Source organism: Orussus abietinus, unplaced genomic scaffold, assembly GCF_000612105.2.
Source record: "Orussus abietinus isolate OABI.00-Male unplaced genomic scaffold, Oabi_2.0 scaffold16, whole genome shotgun sequence".
In the NCBI taxonomy this organism is placed as follows: domain Eukaryota; kingdom Metazoa; phylum Arthropoda; class Insecta; order Hymenoptera; family Orussidae; genus Orussus; species Orussus abietinus.
The window spans coordinates 1,485,526-1,507,183 of NW_019394714.1; the positions used below are offsets into that span (position 1 = coordinate 1,485,526).

At 46.6% G+C, this 21,658-nt stretch overlaps 4 protein-coding genes and 1 long non-coding RNA gene across 11 annotated transcripts; 3 read left to right on the forward strand and 2 right to left on the reverse strand.

Moving 5' to 3' along the window:
* Window positions 1-43: 43 nt before the first annotated feature.
* LOC105696814 (nucleosome-remodeling factor subunit NURF301) lies at window positions 44-14,436 on the forward strand. 2 transcript variants are annotated; one of them, XM_012419551.2, is made up of 27 exons: window positions 44-1,100; window positions 1,192-1,474; window positions 1,549-1,757; window positions 1,828-2,187; window positions 2,248-3,441; window positions 3,525-3,715; window positions 3,793-4,434; window positions 4,535-4,650; window positions 4,728-5,055; window positions 5,201-5,510; window positions 5,593-5,728; window positions 6,065-6,345; window positions 6,443-6,586; window positions 6,678-6,800; window positions 6,891-7,105; window positions 7,203-7,466; window positions 7,538-7,760; window positions 7,837-8,175; window positions 8,257-8,451; window positions 8,559-8,792; window positions 8,906-9,215; window positions 9,338-9,539; window positions 9,672-9,934; window positions 10,038-10,205; window positions 10,300-10,495; window positions 10,605-10,689; window positions 10,830-14,436. In XM_012419551.2, exons 1-27 carry the CDS (start codon window positions 62-64, stop codon window positions 11,030-11,032), a joined length of 8,253 nt encoding a protein of 2,750 aa, XP_012274974.1. In that variant the 5' UTR covers window positions 44-61; the 3' UTR covers window positions 11,033-14,436. The 2 variants fall into 2 exon arrangements, with proteins under 2 accessions (XP_012274974.1, XP_012274975.1); XM_012419552.2 differs by having other exon boundaries at window positions 6,098-6,345.
* LOC105696817 lies at window positions 12,328-15,536 on the reverse strand. 6 transcript variants are annotated; one of them, XR_001103751.1, is made up of 4 exons: window positions 15,178-15,509; window positions 14,763-15,029; window positions 14,438-14,685; window positions 12,328-14,338 (listed from the first exon to the last, which is right to left on the reverse strand). XR_001103751.1 is itself a non-coding variant. In XM_012419560.1 (4 exons), the coding sequence occupies exons 2-4, from the start codon at window positions 15,360-15,362 to the stop codon at window positions 14,490-14,492; spliced, it is 648 nt and encodes a 215-aa protein (XP_012274983.1). In that variant the 5' UTR covers window positions 15,363-15,364; window positions 15,478-15,536; the 3' UTR covers window positions 12,328-14,489. The 6 variants fall into 6 exon arrangements, 3 of the variants coding, with proteins under 3 accessions (XP_012274983.1, XP_023288850.1, XP_012274982.1); XR_001103749.1 differs by having other exon boundaries at window positions 14,425-14,685; XR_001103750.1 differs by having other exon boundaries at window positions 14,421-14,685.
* A 161-nt stretch (window positions 15,537-15,697) lies between these two features.
* On the forward strand, window positions 15,698-17,317 carry LOC105696925 (DNA-directed RNA polymerase II subunit RPB3). The gene is made up of 5 exons (XM_012419772.2): window positions 15,698-16,046; window positions 16,123-16,267; window positions 16,367-16,574; window positions 16,652-16,858; window positions 16,954-17,317. The coding sequence occupies exons 1-5, from the start codon at window positions 15,961-15,963 to the stop codon at window positions 17,136-17,138; spliced, it is 831 nt and encodes a 276-aa protein (XP_012275195.1). The 5' UTR covers window positions 15,698-15,960; the 3' UTR covers window positions 17,139-17,317.
* An 80-nt stretch (window positions 17,318-17,397) lies between these two features.
* On the forward strand, window positions 17,398-21,485 carry LOC105696740. The gene is made up of 13 exons (XM_012419439.2): window positions 17,398-18,695; window positions 18,780-18,877; window positions 19,039-19,191; window positions 19,266-19,391; window positions 19,495-19,734; window positions 19,794-19,922; window positions 20,070-20,199; window positions 20,275-20,397; window positions 20,479-20,568; window positions 20,640-20,763; window positions 20,873-21,091; window positions 21,171-21,262; window positions 21,337-21,485. The coding sequence occupies exons 1-13, from the start codon at window positions 18,429-18,431 to the stop codon at window positions 21,475-21,477; spliced, it is 1,932 nt and encodes a 643-aa protein (XP_012274862.1). The 5' UTR covers window positions 17,398-18,428; the 3' UTR covers window positions 21,478-21,485.
* On the reverse strand, window positions 18,689-21,253 carry LOC111674070. Its single transcript, XR_002762251.1, has 7 exons — window positions 21,107-21,253; window positions 20,821-21,004; window positions 19,791-19,926; window positions 19,627-19,723; window positions 19,437-19,537; window positions 18,899-18,970; window positions 18,689-18,824 (listed from the first exon to the last, which is right to left on the reverse strand). It is a non-coding gene; the product is annotated as an uncharacterized LOC111674070 (long non-coding RNA).
* Window positions 21,486-21,658: the final 173 nt, after the last annotated feature.

Genomic DNA, 21,658 nt, shown 5'->3' on the forward strand with positions numbered 1-21,658 from the left:
CCCACGAGCCTGTAAGTAAGGTTAAGTAAGCTCCGCATTCCGTTGACAACCGGTCGCCACGATGACGGGTCGCGGGGCGAAGCGACGCGGGCGGCCCCCTAAGTCCGTCGTCATGGAGAGGCCCAAAAAGTTCCAGTACCACCTGATGAAGAAGCCCAAGTACTTGCAACACAAGGGCTCCGAGACGCCGAACTCACAGCCAAGCACGCCTACTGCCTCGAGGGCCTCGTCGCCAGTTGAGAGCGAGGAGAGCAAGCGCAGCACACGCAGTCGCAAGTCCCGCGGTGCCAGGGACAAGCATCCCAGAAAAGGGGCTCACTCTGGCTCGGGCCCGTACCAGAGGAGAGGTTACAATCCCAACGTGGACTACCATGACTCCGAGTACCATTATGGCTCGGACTTTGGGGATGAATCCAGTGAAAAGAGCGACGCGGAGGAGGACCCTCTGCAGAGCGACGTCGAGTCCTCCGAGAGTATAGAGGAACCGGATCCCTCCAGCGACAGCGATTTTTCTCTTTCAAGCTATAGCACCACCAGTGGAACGCCCAGGAAAACTCCGCTCGGTCAGCAAAGACCGCCGAGTCCGGAGCCGCTATGGCTCCAGAACCGGGAGTTGCCCTCTCTCGTTCTCCCTAAGTCCTCGGACGATCTGCTCGTACCCAAGGAACTGGTAATGCCATCCTTGTCGATATACGAGGTCCTCAGGCACTTTCGTACTCTCGTGAGACTCTCGTCCTTCCGGTTCGAGGACTTCTGCGCGGCCCTGACCTGCGAGGATCAGACTAATTTACTTACCGAGATCCATATTATGCTCATCAAGGCGTTGCTTAGGGAGGAGGACTCCCAGCAGACGCACTTTGGTCCCTTGGACCAAAAGGACTCCGTGAATGTTAGTTTATACTTTGTGGACTCTATGACCTGGCCTGAGGCTTTGCGCTCCTATGTGGAGAGCGACAAGTGCTTCGATCAGAGTATTCTGCACATTCTGTCCAATACGGAATATCCTTTTACACTTATTGAGGAGCGTATCAAGGTTTTACAGTTTTTAACCGATCAGTTTCTGATTACAAATCCAGTACGAGAAGACCTGTTGCACGAAGGTATGTTTGTAATTAATTTGAATGTGTAAGGACTAAGGTATTAAATGCAAACGATTGAATGTGCTATATAAATTATTATTTATTCCTTTAGGGAATATGCATTACGACGACCACTGCAGAGTATGCCATCGCCTTGGCGATTTACTGTGCTGCGAAACTTGTCCCGCGGTTTTCCATTTGGAATGCGTTGAGCCACCACTCGTCGATGTTCCAACAGAAGATTGGCAGTGCAGTACTTGTAAAGCACACAAGGTTACTGGTGTGGTTGACTGCATACCAGACGTTGAGAAGAATGGTTTATTGTGTCGACAAGAACATTTGGGATTTGATCGGCACGGGCGAAAATACTGGTTCCTCGCTAGAAGGGTGTTCGTGTAAGTAAAATTCCACCAGACTCTAAATACACCTTTACAGTGTACGGTCTGATTAATTACCTTTCGTGTTACAGAGAAAGCGAAGACGGGGATGTCTGGTATTACAGTACTCCGCTGCAATTTGAAGAGTTAATGAACAGTTTAGACTATAACGATATGGAGGTTGCTCTGTATCGAGAATTGTCAGACTACAAGGATGAAATAGTGCGACAAATGGAGCTCACTGAAACGATCACCAACCAGTACAAAGGAAACAAGAAGTCCTACTTGGAAGTCGAGAATGGTTTGACCCTTTATTTTTTTCGCCAGGGTATCATCACGTGACAACATTTACGTGTATTTAAAAATTTCAGCTCTGATCCAAAAAGTGCAAAAGGAACGACAGGAGAGGCGCGAAAGAGAAGAAGAGGAGAGAAAGGAAAAGGAGAGGCAACAGGCCGAGGAGATGGTGCGCAGGATGCACGAAGGCACCGACTCTCTCGAGGAACGTCTGGCGGTGGTTTCAGGCCAAAACGAGGAAAAGGTAAAGGACAATACCATGGAACAACGAAATCCCATGGAGACTTCGCAAGAAAACGAAACCGACGGCGGCGATCCGGACTCGTCCGTTTCCAATGCCGAACACGCGGGCAAGGCTAAGGCCAGTATCTCCGGGTCGTCGTCGGAAGAACTGGACGAGGAGGCGATGGACGAGGAAGGAGTTTTAAAAGATGGTAAATACTTTATAAAATTCGACAAAAAGTCCAAAACTCTAATCCGTGCCGTTACGTTAGGGAAAAAACACACCATCCTGACGAGATCGAAGACGGGATCGCTTCAGCCTCGCACCTTCAACATGGACGACCTGAAGCGCCGGACCACCGCTGCCTTGAACAAGGAAGAAGCCGACAAGCTCGACAGGTCCTCCAAGGACGACAACGACAACACCAGGCTGACCAGACAAAAGGCTCACCAGATAGCCTCGGGCACGCACCTCTTCAAGCTCGGTATGGACAACAACTTCAAGTCCTACGTGAACCAGTACAGCACGAACCCCATCGCCCTAAACAAGCTGCAGCGGAACGAGGAACGGGACAAGAAGAGGCACCTCTCCCACAAGTTCTCGTTGACGCAGGCCTCCGAATTCAAGTGGGTCGGGAGCTTGACCGGGACGAGAGCTCTGCTGGTCAGCACACTGCGACAGACCATCCTCCAGCTGGAGAGCAGCATCCAGGCGCCGTTCATGCACACCAATTGGCCCCTTCTCCGAAAACCGTGGACCACGGCGGTGGGGGCGTGTGTCAACCCCAGGGACTTCGCCAGGGCGTTGATCGTACTGCAGGCGTGCATCAAGTCGGTTGTCTTCGCCAGCGTGTGGCACGACCAGCTGGGCCACGTAAAGCTGCAGCGGGTGACCGCCCTCGAAAGGGAGGAGAAGAAGCGACTGGACAAGAAGGAGAAGAAGGAAAAGGAGGACGAAGAAGAGCGCAATCGGCTTACCTACAACTTCGTCAAGTACACCCTCGGACTGAAGCACCAGGTGTGGAAGCAGAAAGGCGAGGAGTATCGGGTTCATGGCCAATGGGGTTGGCTCTGGATTTCCGCCAGCAGAAGGTACAAGATGACCGATGCGAGCAGGATGGGACTCAGGGGCGGCCCTCAAAAGATCATGGTCCAGATCAGGGATCAGGGCGGCATCAAGATTCTGGCGCTCGACCCCCCGACCTACGAGTTCCTCGTAAAGGAGTACTGCCAACTGCAGACCGGCGACGCGACTGACTCGAGGGACCTCAAGGATGTCAAGGTGAAGCAGGAGATCAAGGAGGAGGAGGAGCCGACCCAGGAGGACGGGACCGTGGAGGTTAAGAAAGAGGTCGACGCCGAGGACGTCAAGCTGGAGAACGAGGCGGACGTCAAGAGGGACGTTGCCGATGACGCCGTCGCCCCGAAGACCGAGTCCAAGGTGGAGAACAAGATCAATTTCCCATGTTAGTGGATTTTTATTACAATCTTTTAAGATTTCAAAGCAATAAGCGTTGGCTCTTCACTCCTGGGTAATTCTTGTTTACAGTCTTGGCTGGCATGAAAATCGAGAAGGTGTTCACCCCCATCAGGGAGTTCGAGGAGATCGACATTACGAAGGCCCTCACCACACCGGGTCGTTTGCACTACCCCAAGATAGCCAAGAAGACGCGGATCGACGAGTTCCTCGCTAGAAGGACCCATCTTAAGGTCCTCGAGGAAAGACGCATCCTGCAATCCGTAAGTGTGGGCGATCGTCCTGGTTTCCAAATGACTCATTTAGATCGTCCTTGAACTCTGGCTTGATCGGGTTTCAGGAGAAGTCTAAGGAGCTGGCCAACCAGTCAGGCACGTCGAAGACGTCCGAGGTCGACGCCGCCGAGGTGGACACCGAACACCACGAGGAGAGCGACGTTGACGGCGGCGACGGGACTTTGCAGAGCATCCTCTCTGGCAAGCAGACCAAGGCCATCTCCCCGTCGGCCAGGGAGATGCTCGCCGCCATAGGTAAACGCATTCAGCAGGTCCGGACCCATTACGCCACTCTGATGCGGCTCGGCAAGAACGGGACCTGCTATTCCCGCTACTGCAACATGACTCCAACGCCCGGAAAGACGAGCAACGCCGCCCAGAGCCTGACCTCGACCTGCTACTCGCCGATGTGCCTTCAGAAAGCGCGGCTCAAGAGGGACCTCATCGCGTTGCTGAGGAAGGCCAACACCTTGAACAACAACCAGCTGGCCCAGGGTACGACTCCAGCGGTGCAGAACCAACAGGCGGCTAGCGTCAAGGGCGAGGAAGCCGACGAGGCCAAGGACGCCATCAGGAGGGACTTAGAGTCCGCCGTGGCTTTGGCAACGCACTGTTCCGAGGAGGTGCAGCACACCAACGTCGCCCTGGAGAAGGCGGACCCTGACCAGCCGAAGCCCGCCAAGATGATCAAGATGGAAACTGTCGAGGTGGGTTGGTCGATTCTAGATCCTGGAAGTTCTCGCTCGTCTAATCGCGATCTCGGTTCTCGATGTCCTGGTGGTTTTAATTCACCGCATGACTTTGTAGAACGCGGAAGATGGGAACAAGGTCGAGGACGCTACGGCACGATCGAGGACGACCGATGGAACGATCCGAAGTTCGCAAGAAAATGCCGTTGGAACTCTTACCGATGGGAAAATCAGGTAATGTTATTAAATTTTTTTTTTTCTCAAGATTATAGATGAAAATTTTAACGGTAAAATTTTTTTATCCTCTGTAGCTCAAATAATGCGATATCCACTACCATGATAGTCAATCGGCGAGGCAGAACCGTGCAACGAAGTACAATGGCCAAGGAGTTGAACGCCGATGGGACCGAAAGAGTTTATTCGGCACTCTCGACCGAGGGAAAGGTCTACCTGAAAAAGGTTTCCATATCCTTCGCCGACAGGAAGAAGAAGCGGACGCCGGTCAAGTACCCACTTTGCTCGACCTTCTCCACGAAGAACAAGCATCGCAGCATACTTTTGTTGCCGCAACACGAGTTACGCAAGCTTGCCAGACTCGGCGGTCGTACTCCCGTTCATGGATTTCATCACATGGCTAAGGTTCGTTGCATATGCAATGCCGTATTCATTTTTTTTCTACCGTTCGAGCTCGTCCTCGCTGGCGCTACCGTCGCGAAAAATGCGCACGATCCAGACTTAACATTTTAATCAATTGACTAAATTTTTCACTTTTTTTTTTCGGTAGGCGAATACGTCGGTATGGCCGTATCCTTGTCCGAGACCGTTGTTCAAAACTTGCTGGCTGTACCGGACCGTTGGCTTGAGATCGCTGGCGGCTGCTGCGATACAGCTGAGAATCTTGTGGGCCTGCTTGAGGTGGGACGATATGGCAGCTAAACCACTGTCCACCGATGGCAAACACCAGATCACCACCGACACCGAGATCATGTCCCTAGAGATCCTGAAACATCGACACGTTGGACAATTCATGGACCGTACTCAGTACCTTCGTAGAAAGGTCGTCATACCCCTGGAACTTCCCAAACAAATTAGAGGTCGGTAAAAAGGGGTCCAACAGGTTACTATGATTTATCACCTTGCCACAATTCACCTACGAATTATTTAAATCCCTTGCAGAAGTCACCTCTATTCGCAGCGGGCTGAGAAAAAGGAAACGCCCCGAGTCGCCGCAGAGCACCGAGCCTCAGGTCACCGAGGAATGGGTCGACGAAGATAAATTGGAACTCTGGGAGATTAAGCAATATGGAGACAGGTAAGTAAAAAAAAAAAAATTATAAAAGTGCTTTTTTTTTTTTTACTAACTTGGACTGTACATTGAATTAACATATTCTAGGGAGAATTCAATGTAACGCGTCGTTCTTGGTGCACCTTATATATATAAGCGAAACATTAAAGTATTAATGGAAATTATGTTTCGATAAAAATTCTGTTCGGTTCGAAGGTAAATGTCATCGATGGCAATTTTACCTATCGCTTAGTGTTCGAAGGAATTGTGCATTGCTCCTTGACCGATCATCTGATCGTTCTCCCGTCCTCACTTAACACCGTTCATTACTAACCCTCCTGTTGATGTGTGTGTCCCCTCCAGGTTAGAGAAGGCTAATGCCCAGATTATTACTAGGAGCCGTTCTGGCGTTCCGCAATCGGTGGTGGTGAGTTCTAACAGAGGAATTGGCTCGAATGCCGGATTGGCCGATCACCTGGTCAGTGGGAAGGCCACTCCGGAGGAGATCAAAGAAAAGATGGAGCAACAGTTACGCATGCAGAGGGCTGCTCATCAGCAGAAACGGGCGCTGGAAACGCTGAAAAATCCCGCCAACCCTGCGACCTCCTCGAGTCAGCTCGTCAAGGTTTCCAATTCGAATCAAGGTAGACGATCGTCCTCGCTTTCGGCTCCTGCGATGGTTGCTCCATGGAAAAATTGGAGACTGGTTGATTTAAAAAATAATTTCAATATTTTCATTAGATGTTCCAGGGAAGGTGGTTTCTAAAATAGCTATTCCAGCTAACCCCAACTCCGGTCAGGTGAAGTCTCAGCTGACTTCGTTGCTGACAACGCCGTCGCAGGGCAAAACCTTCCTGGGTACAAGGCGCATCTACATGACAAAGTGTAATTATTATTTACAAATATTATTTTACCATTAGTTCTAGGAAATCGAAGGATGGCGTTCTTTGATTCATCCGTTTCTTGGATCTTACAGCATCCGATGGGACCACGAGAGTCATCTCCGGTCCTACGAGTATCCTCCCGAAAACGACGCAGCAGATGCAGAATACCAATCAGCAGCAAACTCAGCAGTCGTTGATCAAAGGTTCTCAGACCGGTAGGTGGTTTTTATACAAGTTAGGGATGCTCGACGTACCTCAACGCAATATTTGAGCGTTACGTATTTTTTTTTTTTTTTTTCCTTCAGCTTCGCAAGCTACTCCCGTTCAACACGTGCAGCAGAGAGTGCAGATTTTAAGGGGACCGGATGGGAAGCTGCAAGTACGCGGCCTCATGCCTGGTCAGCAGTTGGTACAGATGCCGGATGGGAAACTCCACGTCTTGAATACGGGTCAAGCTATAGCGACGACCCCGCAACAGCAGACATCCACTGCTGCCACTGCTCCGACAGCTACCACTCAGGTAAGAATATCGATATCTAGGAAACATTAATCTAAGGATGCTGAAAAAAAAAAAATTTCTCGGAAATAAACAAACGTAATTACATTTATTTTCCTAGGCTGGAGCCAAAGGAAACGCCACCTCCAGCCCTACAAAGACGGTGTCGGCTCCTTCTGGGACACCGGTCAAGGCTAGTCCTAAGGCGGTGGCAAGTCAACAGTCACAAAATACCCCGGCGCAGGTACAACCGAATCAGACTACTCCTACGAACGTACGTCCAAAGGTAGGCGCGGCGAATGCCGCGATTAATGCCGCTACATCCACGCCGCAGAAAAATACCATCATGGTTGCTAACACGGGACAAATCGTCCAGGGGACTCAGGTTTGTCATTAATTTTATCGCAAGGTGGGGTACGGTCGACTCGATGGCGTGATGCCTTCCTTAATTTTTAGGTGGTGACAACGGGCGGCCAGGTGATCAACGCAAATCAGATCGTGGTGAACAACGCGAATCTCGCCCAACAATTGGCGTCTGGGAAGGCTCAACTGGCGACGATCGGCGGCCACCAGGTCGTGATACGAAGCACCCCCACCGGGAACCAGATCGTCCACCTGAACTCGACGAACAGCGGCATCATCGTGAAAAATACGGTCACCCCCAATAAGACTCAGCCAGGTGAGAGTGGACTCCCGATTACTCGTGTTTTGGTGTTTTAGTATTAATATTTATTAATAATTATTTAAACGTCCAGTTACAGCGAATCAGCAGACCCAGGCGACACAGGCTCCCACTCTGCAAGCTCAGTCGGTAGAGCCGGTGACGACCACTGCAGCGGCCCCTGTAACCGCTCCGACCTCTCCGGCCACAACCACCGTTGCGAATCAGATGCCTCCGGCTCCAGCCCCAGGAAGCGTCGAAGCTTCTTTACTCGCTGGCCAACCCCCGGGTACGATCATAAAATGCGTGACCGCTCAAGTCATTCAGACGACCCAGGGCCCTCGCATAGTCTTGCAAGGCCTGCAAGGTGCCGACTTCACACCGCAACAGCTCGCCATGGTTCAGCAGCAGGTCAAACAGCAGTTACTGAAAGGTCCGCGTCGTTGGTATCACCCTGATCCTGTATGTCATGGATCTTTACAGCAGCGACGTTATCGTTAATTTTTATTTACAGCCCAAGCGACGACTGGGAAGCAAGGTGTTCTAGGGCCTACGAAAATATACTTGGCAGTCCAACCTGCTCCGGGAACCTTCGTGCCTCAGACTCAACCTCAGGCGACTCAGACCGTTCCCCCTGCTCCTGCGGCGACTCCGATAAAAGTCCAACAGCCGGTGGAATCGTCGACGGTGTCGGCTCAGTCGACAGCTGGTACATTTATTTCTAATTAACTTCAATTCATTTAATATATCATTTAATTATCTCGTACGGCTGTTTCGAATTTTTACGCGTTTATTGCGTTTCTTTTCACAATTCAGACCCGGAGACTCAAGCGGCAGCAGATGCCACTTCAGAAGTTCCTCGTGTAACGCCGAGTTCACCGGGGAAGCCGAAAGTAGTGGTTCAGCAAGTGCGACGAAGCGGCACCGCTGGCGAGGATGAGCCTCAGAGAGTGAATATGGCCAATGGCCAACAGCTCTCGTCGCAGACGTCCAAAGAAAATCAGCAGTCGCCTAACAAGTTCATCTTGACGCCTGATTACATACAACAGAGTTAGTATTAACGTTCACTATGAAATGCATTCTTAGTTTTTTTTTTCCTCCAAGAAAACGCACATAAAGTACGCTACCTGTCTAACGCCACGTGTGTATGAAAATTGTTGCAGCAATAAAGAACGCGCTGAAGCAGGAGAACCTGAATCCTGAAATAGAGGAGAAACTGCTGCAGCTGCAACGGTATCAGGAGAAACAGATGAAGGGTGGCGTGGAAACGTCCGTGGCGAGTAACACGAGTCATGGCGCCGCTATATCCACGACACCTAAAGCACCGTCTCGCAAGAGGCCAGTGCCCAGTCACATTCCCACCCCTGCGACCCCGATCAACCAGCATTTACCTTCCAACGACAAAGACACCGACTGGGTTGAAACGCCCAAGAAGAAGCCGGTTATTAAACAGGAACATCGGGAAACACCCAAGTAAGTTGCGGTTCTCCGTACTATTTTTTTCTTTAGTTTCTCTTGGCTCCTTGCTTATCGATTTCGCATGTATTTACCGTAAATAAGGGACGGCGGGAACTAACGAGATTTAATTCCTTTAGGGTACCAAAAACCGAACCCGTGGACAACGAGTCAACGCCGAAGAGTCGATCGGTTAAGCCGAAGGACTCTCAGGAGCAGAGGCGGAAGCAGCAGGTGTACTCGAGAATGCAGGTTCTTCTCTTCAGGCACAAAGAGCTGCTGAAGAAGGACATCCTGAAGAAGAGAGCCCTTCTCGAGAAAGAGCTGCAGATCGACATTCAGGTAAACCGTGGCGGAATCGTGGGAAAAAATTTCCCCTTCGTCCTCCGATCGTTGATCACGTTTTGCGCAAGGTGGCGAGGGTAATGCCTTGAATTTAATTTTTAATACATTCTATATGCCTTTATCCGATAGAAGGACCTGTCGGCCGAGTTGGCTACCAGGACGAAAGCCGAGAGACACAAACAGGATGAGGTTAAGGTCGGAAGCGCGAAACGGAAGGCCAATGCCCAAGCTGCTCAGCAAGTCAGCCCTCCGTCTCGCAGCGGGAAACCGAAGAAGCACAAGTCGCAAAGTAACAGCACCACTCCTACCGGAGGGTCTTCGACCGCTGCGGCTAATCGTATCAAGAAGGAGAAGCTTTATTGCCTGTGTAGAACACCTTACGACGAAACCAAGTGAGTGGAGACTCTTCTCTCTGTACAGTTCAAGGGATCTTCCATGAAAAATGGGTATTTACGATTTTTCTTTGGAATTCTCATGTAACTTCTCTCGTAACAGATTTTACGTGGGCTGCGATTTATGCAACAACTGGTTCCACGGAGACTGCGTCGGTATCACCGAGGAGATGAGCAAGACATTGTCGGAATTTGTCTGCACCGAGTGTCGACACGCACGAGACACCCAAGAACTGTACTGTCTTTGCAAGCAACCGTACGACGAATCTCAGTTAGTATTGTTATTTCACTGTGATATTTAATATCACACTTGGACTGTAATCGTTAAACAAACAAATAAAAAAAAATATTAAATTTCTTTTCAGATTTTATATCTGTTGCGACAAGTGTCAGGACTGGTTCCATGGACGCTGCGTCGGAATTCTTCAATCGGAAGCTGATAACATCGACGAGTACGTCTGTCCTAATTGCCAGCGAAACTCGTCGGTTAATTTCGCGAACATGAAAAATCTTAACGCCAAGGATTTGGACCTCTTAAAGAAACTGATCAAACAAATACAGGTACGCCGAAATCCGTTGTTTGGTTACAGTATATTACAGGGGGTAGAACAGTTTTTTTGTAGCTTTATTTCAAATAGGTCATTGATTATTTTTTTTTATTTTATTTCAGGCGCACAAGAGTGCTTGGCCGTTTATGGAACCAGTGGATCCCAACGAAGCCCCGGATTATTACAAAGTAATTAAGGAACCGATGGGTAAGTTATGCGTTTTTTTAAGTAATGGGAAACGTGTATGGATAAAAAAAAAATGGGCTCCGACCTAGCGTGCCACCTTGACGATCATGAATTTCTATGGGTAGAAAATAAGGAGGAACGATGTCCTTATAAAATTGCAGATCTCCAGACGATAGAGCTCAGGATAAACGACAGGTCTTATAAGAAACTGAGCGAGTTCATCGGCGACATGACGAAGATATTCGACAACTGTCGGTACTACAACCCCAAGGAGTCCCCGTTCTTCAAGTGCGCCGAGTCCCTCGAGACCTACTTCGTCCACAAGATCAAGAGTCTAAGGGAAAAGTTCTCGGAGGGGAAATGAGCCCCTTCGAAGTGCGACGAACGCTCTTACCGCGTATGCCGGTGAAGCGAGGAAACGGAAATTGAAACCCTCACGACGGGTGGTGGTGTGCTAAGCGAACGGAACGCGACCCGGTCCCTCCGCAGGTGACCGTAACTCGCACTCACGGAAACACAAAGTATACATAGCGGTGTAATACGTACAGATTAATTATTTATTAGAGCTGTGTATATATATCTCGTTCTCGGTTAATCCGTAAGTATTCCGTAGGGCGAGAGTTAAACGTGGAAATTAACTCCGGGGAAGCCCGCGGAGAACGGAGGAGAGTTCGGCATCTAAGAGACAATTTTACGACTCGATCGTACCTGCTGTCGGATCAAAGGGTTAAAAAGGCGTTTATCACTTCGTCCTTCGCGAACTAAATCAGAGCCTACTCGACCAGTTCGGCGGGTTTCGCCGCCGAGTCGATATTGCCGTGGGAACTATTTTGTTTCCAATGTACCACGGTGGGATGAGAAATTCGTACCCTGGGTATACATTTTATATTATGCCGAGGCTACGCACTTTCTCGATCCACCCATCGAATTATCACCGCTTAATAACGACGTCCTCGCGCGAGCGTTTCGTTCTACCGATCTCTGTCCTGGTCCTTGTAGCCATTTTTTTTTTTTAAGCCATGATAGGGAAGTAAAGTTCGATAGTGCACTTTTCCAGGCGCTCGGAATTTCGATTCTTAAGCGCGGCAATTTATTTATGCGTGGTAGCTTAAATTCTCTTGGCGAACATTATGCTCCGAATGTCGATTATCATTGACTTGGTTATACTTTTTCTCTTCTAAAAGGGACTGCACTCGTTTACGTATTTTTTTTTTTTTTCTTTTTCCGGTGCCATGTGTTTTGGTTGACGCGCTCTTCGATGCTGGCAAAATGTCACTTGTCAGCTGACGAGGTCAGACGCACATTGGAGAATAACGTTTCTTTTGCGAGGGATCCGGTGGAAAGCTTATCAAAGTTTGTATAAACGTGGGAACTTTGAAGCTTCCGCGAGCGATTCTTCCATGTACATCCGATTTGGATAATTCCGTACTGTACGATAACCGCAAGTTCAGTTAATTCTCGCCTTTGCGAACTAATCGGTCCCTCTGGACGATTGATTTAGTAAATCGAGAACTATCTGTACCATTTAATTGTACATTGAAGAGGAAGCCGCAGGGTAGAAACGTCGTATGACTTCCCGTGGAGCTGGACGGTTTGGGATTCCTAAAAACTGTTTTCACCCGGCGCTACCATTTATAAATAAATATATATGTATATATGAGTGCGTACATACATAAGCGTATAACGAGAGGCTTGTATGGATTGATGTGTGCGATTGGCGATGCTCGATAGCTTAAGGGGGTCAGTAGATACACCGTGGAGAGAAAAAAAATATATATCAGAATTTTCCAGCCCCGCGTCCGCCATTTTGAATCGCATCGAAACTTCTATCTTAAATTCTCCATAGAACGTGAAGTAAATCAGCCTCGTAAGGAACTGTTCCCTGTACCTTTTAATTTTTTTTTTTTTTTAATTTAAACCGATTGATTAAAATTTATCTCATAATCTATTCACCCCCTTAAAACGATGGCCAAGAGCCATCCGGCGTTTCGGTTCTCGACGAGTCTCTGTAATTAGTTATCGGCTGTCGAGCACGCAACTAAGGAAGGCGATAACAAGTCTGGGGGAGACTTCGCGAATGGAGGGAAGAAAGTAGGCGAGTGTTGCGGTTGTTCGCGCCGAGGGGCGACAACGTAAGAATTACAATCCGTAAACCTACATATATCTCCGGATCCGACAAAAGCGTTCCGTGTCACGCATAGCTGTAAGACTATTTAGGACGCGCATAATAAATTGTACAAACTTGTTTATCGTGCTCAGAAGTAATTATCATTACTTACGTTGTTTTAATCACATAAATTTTCTATGAAATTGTTTATACACGAGACATATGATGTTAGAGTTTAAGGCACAAAGCAGAGAGAGAAATCGAGGTACCGCGCGGTGGACGAGGGAGAGCGCGATTTGCTTTTGTATATAATAGAGATTAAAGGGAGTAGTATGTCTATGAACGGCGATTGCATGGTGTTGCAATGAGAAAGAGAGAAAGAAACACCCGGCTTCCCCTTGTGGGGAAATTGAGGGGCGAATGAGGATCCCTTTATCATTTTGAACGGCGACGAAAAGTTCGCCTCCTGCTCGGACGAGTATTATTTGCAACGGTCGCAATTGTCGCAAATTGTCGAAGGCCCCGGCTCTGCTGGAATATACATATGTGTATAAAGTCGTATTTTCGACCTCGCCAGGGAAAATACGTGGCAATAGCGTGGAGCGATCCGCGAATCTTAAGGGAGTCGGTCCGTTGTGAGGTGCCTCGATCAAAGTGAGGTTATGAGAAATCGAAAAGCTACATCCAAACGTTTCCTATGTCTTTTCATTCTCTTTTGAGCTCGGCTTAAATTGCACTTCACCGACCCGACTCCCTTAATGGATATAGGGACGCTTTTGTAAATGTGATCCTGGCAAACCGCTCAGGGAATTCGGAACGATTCCCCGCAAAATTGCCGAGGTTCGGCCGAATCTTCGCGAGCGAGTTTAAGGTTAAGTGTGCATAGCGTGTGTGCCAGAATTACGTGTGGGAGCTCTTCTCGAGAACGGGAATTAGTTTACGGATCGTAATGGAACTCTGTTCCTCGGAGGCGACTGTCTCTCGAGGGATCGGCTTTTTTATATTATAGCTCAGGATTCTAGATTTCAACGGACTATCGAAACGTTCTCAATTCTTTGTCACATATGCGTACTGGGCGCAAAAGTTTGTTAATGGCAATACCGGATTATCGCGGCTGCCTTCAAATCTAGTCTTGTACATGATCTGAACGATGCGTTGGAAATCATTTGAGGAGAGCAAAATTCACTGTTTTGGTACGGACTAGGGATCTTCGTTATTATGTCTAAAGAGCGTACTTCAAAGTTATCACTTGCCACGAAATGGATTATTTTTCATTATGTTTGCAAGTTAAAGAAGAATGACGTTATATGTCCACCGAACGCAAAACAAATCGATCTATGGTCACAAGTACAAGTGGATGGTTGTACATAATATAATTAAGACTATTAAGGTTCCAGCGAGAATGGGAGGATATACTTACATATATATTATATATATACACAGTGAGGACATTTAATTTTATTGGCGGCTTACATCTTTTAATTTCGCTCTCGATCCCGTTCTTGAGTGGCAATCCGGTCTTGCTCATTGGACATCTTTTGGCGACGGTGACGAGTCTGTAGTCTACGGTCAAAATAGAATTCTATATAGTTCAATATGATACTGTACTTTATTTAATACCAGGCATCGATGAACGAAATATTACAAACGATTTCAAAATACTTGCGGCGTAATAATTAACCGTCTGCATTGGATATTCGTAACTTAACGATTGTCATCGTACGGCATGATTCTGAGACAAGTCACGAAATTCTTTACATGTTCGTGCTAGTCTGCCGATACTGCGTTTGTCCAGAAAACTCAAAATCCGTAACTTCAACTCCACTGGAAGGCCCAAAAGACTCGGCGATGGCAATCCTACTTCGGTTAATAAATACACTAGAATCGGAGTAGCCAGCTGATTTTTTAATCTGGAGGATGCAAAAAAAAAGCTGAACTATAGTCATTAATATTAACATTAAATATGTACAAGAAATGAGCACGAAACCTTTGCGAGAACTCCTTAAGGTTCAAAAACCTGTCGTTTATATCACTGGAATATGGATTTACATATTTAAGAGTTTGCACAGCCATGCTGCGACCAATATTCGATGTTTCAGATGGAAGGAAGTTCAAGATCAAAACGTCGCCATTGGGGGTGGCCACGAATCTACAGCGCAACGTGGGAATGGAATGCAGATGAAAGTTAATGCGATAAGTTCCGGATTCCTGGGATTTCCAGTCTCTCAGGAGCCGGCTAGAATATTGACACCATCTGAAAAAAAGTGCAAAGGTACAAATCACTTAATAATATGCATTGGATATTCATGTTTCTTGGGGACATGGAATCGCGACGTACAGTTTCCTAAATTCGCTGCCGATGAATATTTTTCCATCTTTCTGCAGTGTCATTCCGTATATACCTGGATTCCTCGACTTCCTCTTGCGGCATGTCGACACGAAACCCCACTTCGGAGAGGAGCACGATAACCAGAGCCATCAAATAGTCATGATGAATTATATTCTTTGGTAAACATTCGATAAACTCTTTCAGGACAGTTGAAAGTTTTGAAGGCACGCTTTCTTCGACCAATACTGGTTCTGCCATATCTATACTCATTAAAACTTAATTTTATATACGAGCCTAACTCTCTCGGTGTCATAATTTCAAACACCAAACAAAACTACATTAATTAATAGTAAGTTTACACATGCTATCTTACAATGTTTTTTACTGTGTAAACGCAGGTTTACATCGAAGTCACCACAGAGAGATGAGTTGGGAGATTGCTCACGGACAGGACTGCGTGTTCGCATTCTGTGCTGCCCCCAGGTGGAGGATGCGCACTGGACTGTACAATTAGTTAATATTCTTTTAAACGAGTTCGAGAACTTATGTACCTGCGCTAGTTGTATTATAGACTGTTAAATAATTAGTGTAATAAAGCATATTAAGTTAAATAGTAACAATGAGTACGTTTAATTAGACGAGCACGTCTAGAGAACCCTCTAATCGCCTATTCCTGATCCTTTAAAATTTTTGCCGTAAATGAATCTCGAACAATAATTTATCCGCGATTTAAAACGAACCTGACAGGGCTAAGGGTAGTGGTGGACGATATTCAACGATATTCCTAGAAGCAGAAGATTTAATCGAAATCAACACATCAATTATTCAAGCGAAAAGATTTTAATTAGAGCGAAACATGCCTTACGCTAATCAACCGTCTGTACACATTTCCGACCTCACCGAAGAGAACGTCAAATTTCAAGTGGAAGACACCGAATTGAGGTTAGAACGATTTATAGGCTTTCAGTTAAGAGAGTGTTCATCGAATTGTAATTTTACTGAGTTTATATTATTTCAGTGTGGCGAATAGCATGAGAAGGGTTTTTATTGCTGAGACACCGACCATGGCTATTGACTGGATACAACTAGAAGCCAACTCGACGGTGCTAAGCGATGAGTTTTTAGCGCATAGAATTGGAATGATACCGTTAATTAGTGACGATGTATGTATAAATACATGTGTTTCTTGGCAAAGCTCTTCGAGGTTGCATTTAAAATATTTAAATCTTTAATGAAAATGTTGTATCTTATTTTTTTGCTAGGTAGTAGATAGAATTCAGTATACCAGAGATTGCCAGTGTATGGATTTCTGTCCAGAATGCAGTGTCGAATTTACCCTCGATGTAAAGTGTACCGACGATCATACAAGAAATGTCACAACGGCAGATTTTAAGTCAAGCGATGCCAGAGTATTGCCTGTTACATCCCGACATCGAGAAGACGATGCCAGCGAGTATGGGGAAACGGATGGTATTAAAACTTTTATTAATTTCCTTGGCCTCGATGTAGTCAGGACTGTAATGGACTACTATTCATATTTTTTTCAGAAATACTAATTGTAAAATTACGGAAAGGCCAGGAGTTAAAGCTCAGGGCATATGCTAAAAAAGGGTTCGGCAAAGAGCACGCAAAATGGAATCCTACAGCAGGCGTGAGTTTTGAGTACGATCCAGATAATTCTATGCGTCACACCTTGTTTCCAAAGCCTGACGAATGGCCAAAGTCTGAGTACAGCGAGTTAGAAGAAGATCAGTGTAAGTATTTTGTTCAAACGGTAATTTCAAGTTGTCAAAACCGAGCCCTTTGCCTAGGAATGAGATATTTATCTTATTCCCCAAATTTGTTTCAGATGAAGCACCTTTTAATTGGGAAGCCAAGCCAAACAAATACTATTTCAACGTCGAAAGCAGCGGAGCACTGAAACCCGAAAATATAGTAATGATGGGCATAGCAGCTTTAAAGAATAAATTATCTAACTTACAAATGCAGTTAAGCCACGAAGTTCAAAGTGATGCGCTCAGTATTCATCATTAATTCATAATTTAACATTTATCGTTCCCCTAGTGTTAATTCCGGTAGATTTAAAAAATGACTGCGCTATTATTGCAGCAATAAATATTTTGATTACATATCATTTTATCGACCTTTTCTACGCTCAACATGCTAAACTGTAAAGTTCTAAATTGTGAGAATAAATGATGTTCTTACCGATACATAAGGTACTAAACTAAACCGAACCAATGGCCAGGTTAAAAGATGCTTAATTAGGTGAAGGGCACGGATGACGATGACATGCGCCGAAGGCTGATATTTCTGGTGACCTGCTTCCTGATCATCTTTTCCCTCGGTCAAATATATCATTTTTGTATTTTGTAACTCTTTTTTTTTTAAATCACATTGATTAATTACACCAAACGTTCAGGGTGCACATCAACTAAGCCTCGAGCCACATTTGTCTACGGACCGATCAAGGGTATCCCCAAGTATAATCGAACGTATTGATTATGCATTTAAAAATAAACGCTTATCGACTGTTCAAGAAAAAAAATAGAATATATGTATATATTGGTTGTGGAGCTAATTTGTTATATTTACAGGATATGGAGAGACTCGCTGCTTAATACCACCCAACAAGGAGAGTACGATACGTGCAAAGAAATGCGTTTAAAAAATTAAACCGGGACATTTTGTCCTTTCTCGACTAGGATGCTACGTTACAAGATTCTTGCGAGGGGAAAAATACTTTGACTTTAAAGATTCACCGCTCTCGGTGGATATTAAAAATCAAAGTGCACGTAACGCCGTGAATGACGCTCGAACGAACCCGACTGCATTCGCCGGATTGATATTTCCAACGCGTCGAGGGCATCGCGATTGACCCGATATCGATTTCAAATCGTTTTCCCTTTCATCAAATTCAATTGTTTGTTTTTATCAGGTCGTCCCAGTAGCTCAAAGGAGATTGGATTCCGAGGGAAAGAGAGGAAGAGCAAGGGAGAGGCTCGGCACGGGGGTTGTGGTAATTGCGCGGTGGACCGTTGGAAATTCTCCTCCACCAAAGCACCAGTACATCGTCGCACCTTCTTCCTGAAGACTGGTCACTTCGACCACGCAAATCCGTTCAGCCTCCAATAATAACCGGACGGCAGTTTCCCAATAACACCCCGTAATAATCCGTTTAATAATTCGGATTTGTTAGACCACGAGTTCGAGACAGTGGACAATCGTCGAGTTCATTCCCGGTCGTTGCATAGATAGATTTGTCGTACGTCTCTTTGTTAGGAAAATATTAGTAGCAACGAAAGAAAGGTCTTCGGTTGCAGAATGTCGACTCGGAACGGACAGTTCGTCGCGGATATAAATTCCGGAAAAGACTTGTCGCCGGATGAAGTCTCCACGGTGGAGGGAGTCAGAGCGAAGTCGACTTTGTCTCGAGGTGCGGATCCTGCCAGTCTTTACGGCCGTCGTATACAGCTACCGCAGATGTTGGTATTAATTTTCATTCCGATTCTGGTGCTGAGCATTCAGACGTGCGGCACGTTCTGCGACATCCTCGCCTACAAGCAGGAGATGACCGATTTGGAAACTCAGGTAAGGCGCCTCCTACTTCTCTCGTTCCTGAACCCGCTACTTTTGTTGGACGGGTTCGCTTGACGAGTTTCTCGAACGATTCAGATAACGAGAGCGGCCCAGCTGGACATGTTGATCACCAGGATACAGCTGGAACGATTGGAAGTTGCGCTTTTGATTTACATCAACGGTAACTCTTTCAGGTATTAATTTAATAGGTATACCTTTCTCTGATTTTATTCTCAGTCGCTTAATTAGGGCTCGTGGTGTCTCTTGAAACCGGGACTGCGGCAAAACTGAAACGCAAGTATAAATATTAATTTGCTATCCCTAATTAAAATTTTCTACTCCGTTGGGAATTTAGGTCTAATTTAACGCAGCGATTCAGGGCCACCAACAAGGTTCTCGAGAACTTACCAACGTGGTCCATGATCACCGTAACCGATTACAAGGAAGAAAATCAGATCTTAAAAGCGCCCGATAAAATTGTCCTGGAAGCACGACTCGACAATTGCAGGTCATACATCTTTACCGCGTATTTTCTCGATTGTACGAATAGGATTTCAATAATGTTTATTAATACTACCGCAGAGAGAAACTCGAGACCACGAGGATCAACATGCCCGACGTGACGGAATGTTACAACGGGATAATCGCGGACATGTTGAATTACCTTACGAAGCAAATCAAAGAGACGGATAACACGGGAGTATGGAGGCATGAATAATTTAACTTCTATTTTTTCATTTATACGTGACTTACCGTGGGACCATTTTCGCAATCGTTAATTCAAAGTCATTGGTCATCCGTCACGTTCCAGGTACTTGGTGGCACTGAAGAAATTGCTGTGGAGTTTGGAGTACCTGGGAATAGCATCGGTGGATGGTATCAATTATTTTGCAAATGGTGTCCTTGCGAGAGACCTGCACGTCCATTATGTTCGATACGATACCCTGAGTCGTGATCTTCTGACCCTGTCCCTGACCGTCGTGCCATCCCTGAAGCCGCTCTACGTTGAACTCACTCGTACGATGCTCAACTACGGCAGACTGAAAATGAGGTAATTAATTGCCAAATGAAAATTGCCACAGTTAGCAATAGCTAGTTTGCGCTTACCAGGAGAGACGAAATCCTTCGCAACAAGAATCGACAGCCAAGTGTGGACGATACGGTGGCGTACTTTGAGACACTGGCAACATACACTGACGAACTTCGCAAGCTTCAGCTGGAGTTACATCATAATGTAAGGTAACTGAAATAGCAATTACATTAAAGGCCATCACCGTAGTCTTCTATTTAACGTGTCACGTAATTGACGCCCCATTAGTCGAAGCACCTTACGCTAATTATCGTAACACTTGCGTCATTTCTAGCGCATGATTTACATTTCTACAGAACGTACGTGAACGCGATACTTAAAGAAGTGAGCAGTAAGGAAGGCACCAACATTGCTATAGTCGTCTTACTGCTTATAGTAGCACCCGTTACCGTCATTCTCGTCCGCAATGCCGTCGAAACGATTAAGGTAACTTCATAAGTTACATTTCTTAAATTGATAAATGAAACATAAACATGTAAACATTTAAATGGCATTGCGTAGATGCACGCAGCCAACCTGGCCCAGAAGTCTCGAGAACTTAAACGAGAGAAGAAAAAAAGCGACACGTTGCTCTTTCAAATGCTTCCACAGAGCGTAGCGCAACAGTTAAAACAAATCCAGCAAGTGTGTATCGATCTCTCCTAATCACAGATATTAAATATTAATCGGTAATGAGTTTATTTTATTGTTTCACTCTCGTTAAAGGCCCCTGCCGAGTACTACGAAGCTGCCACCGTGTACTTCAGCGACATCATAGGTTTCGGAAGCATTACTGCCGAAGTTTCGCCCTTCGAGGTAAAAAATCATTCCGGTCGATAAGCCGTATTCCATTTAGCAATTCCATCTTATGATTAGATTTATTCCAGGCAGTAACGCTTCTCAACTCGATCTACAAGCTGTTCGATTCACGAATTGACTGTTACGATGTCTACAAGGTGGAAACCGTCGGGTGCTCGTACATGGTTGCATCTGGTGCTCCAATCAGGAACGGTAATACTTAGCGAATCTAAATACAATTACGCCGACTTAACAATAAAATATATTCACACGAGCGAGGAAGCACGTTGATCTTGTATGGATTTCTTTTTGCTCATCGCAGGGGACAAGCACGCCTCGGAAATTGCCACGTTGGCTCTGGACTTGCTATCGGCGTCGTCGTTCTTCCAAATACCGAAAAGGCCTGGCGTGCACATTCAACTGCGCAGTGGGGTACACACTGGTCCAGTGGTAGCTGGAATAGTTGGAACGAAAATTCCAAGGTACTGTCTCCTGGGGGACACCGTGAGCACCGCTAGTTTCATGGAGACCACCGGCGAAGGTGATCGATATTTACCTTGAATTTAATTTCCAATCGCTGAGTTGACTTCTAAAGCATGCCTTGGGCCTCCTCGTTTCAGCCTTAAGGATCCACATCAGCCAGGACACGAAGAAGATCCTGGACTCCGTGGGAGGGTTCAACACGGAGCGGCGAGGCCTGGTGGACGTAATGGTGATTGTCAGACAGATTTCGAGAAATTTGAAAATAGAACCCAAAAATTCGATATTACCTGTTTTGATCCTCAGGGTAAGGGGTTCCTGGAGACCCACTGGCTGATCAGCAAGGAAGGAGGAATCATCGGCATGAACGACCTAGACATGCCGACTTCCTTCGAGGACGTTCGACCGGTTTTCATGCGTCGCCTTCGCGAGGAGGGCACGCTCTGATGCGAGCCGTACTCTCGGCGAGACCTGTGGTACCTGAATCGGCGGCCGACCCCCTGTATCCGCCTCTCGCAGCCGAACCTGATCGACCACCTGACGAAGAGATTCGCCGGCCACGGGAGGAAGACCCGGCTCTCTCACCCGGACCTCCATGTGGCGCCTCCGAAGGGTCCGCCCTCGCAGT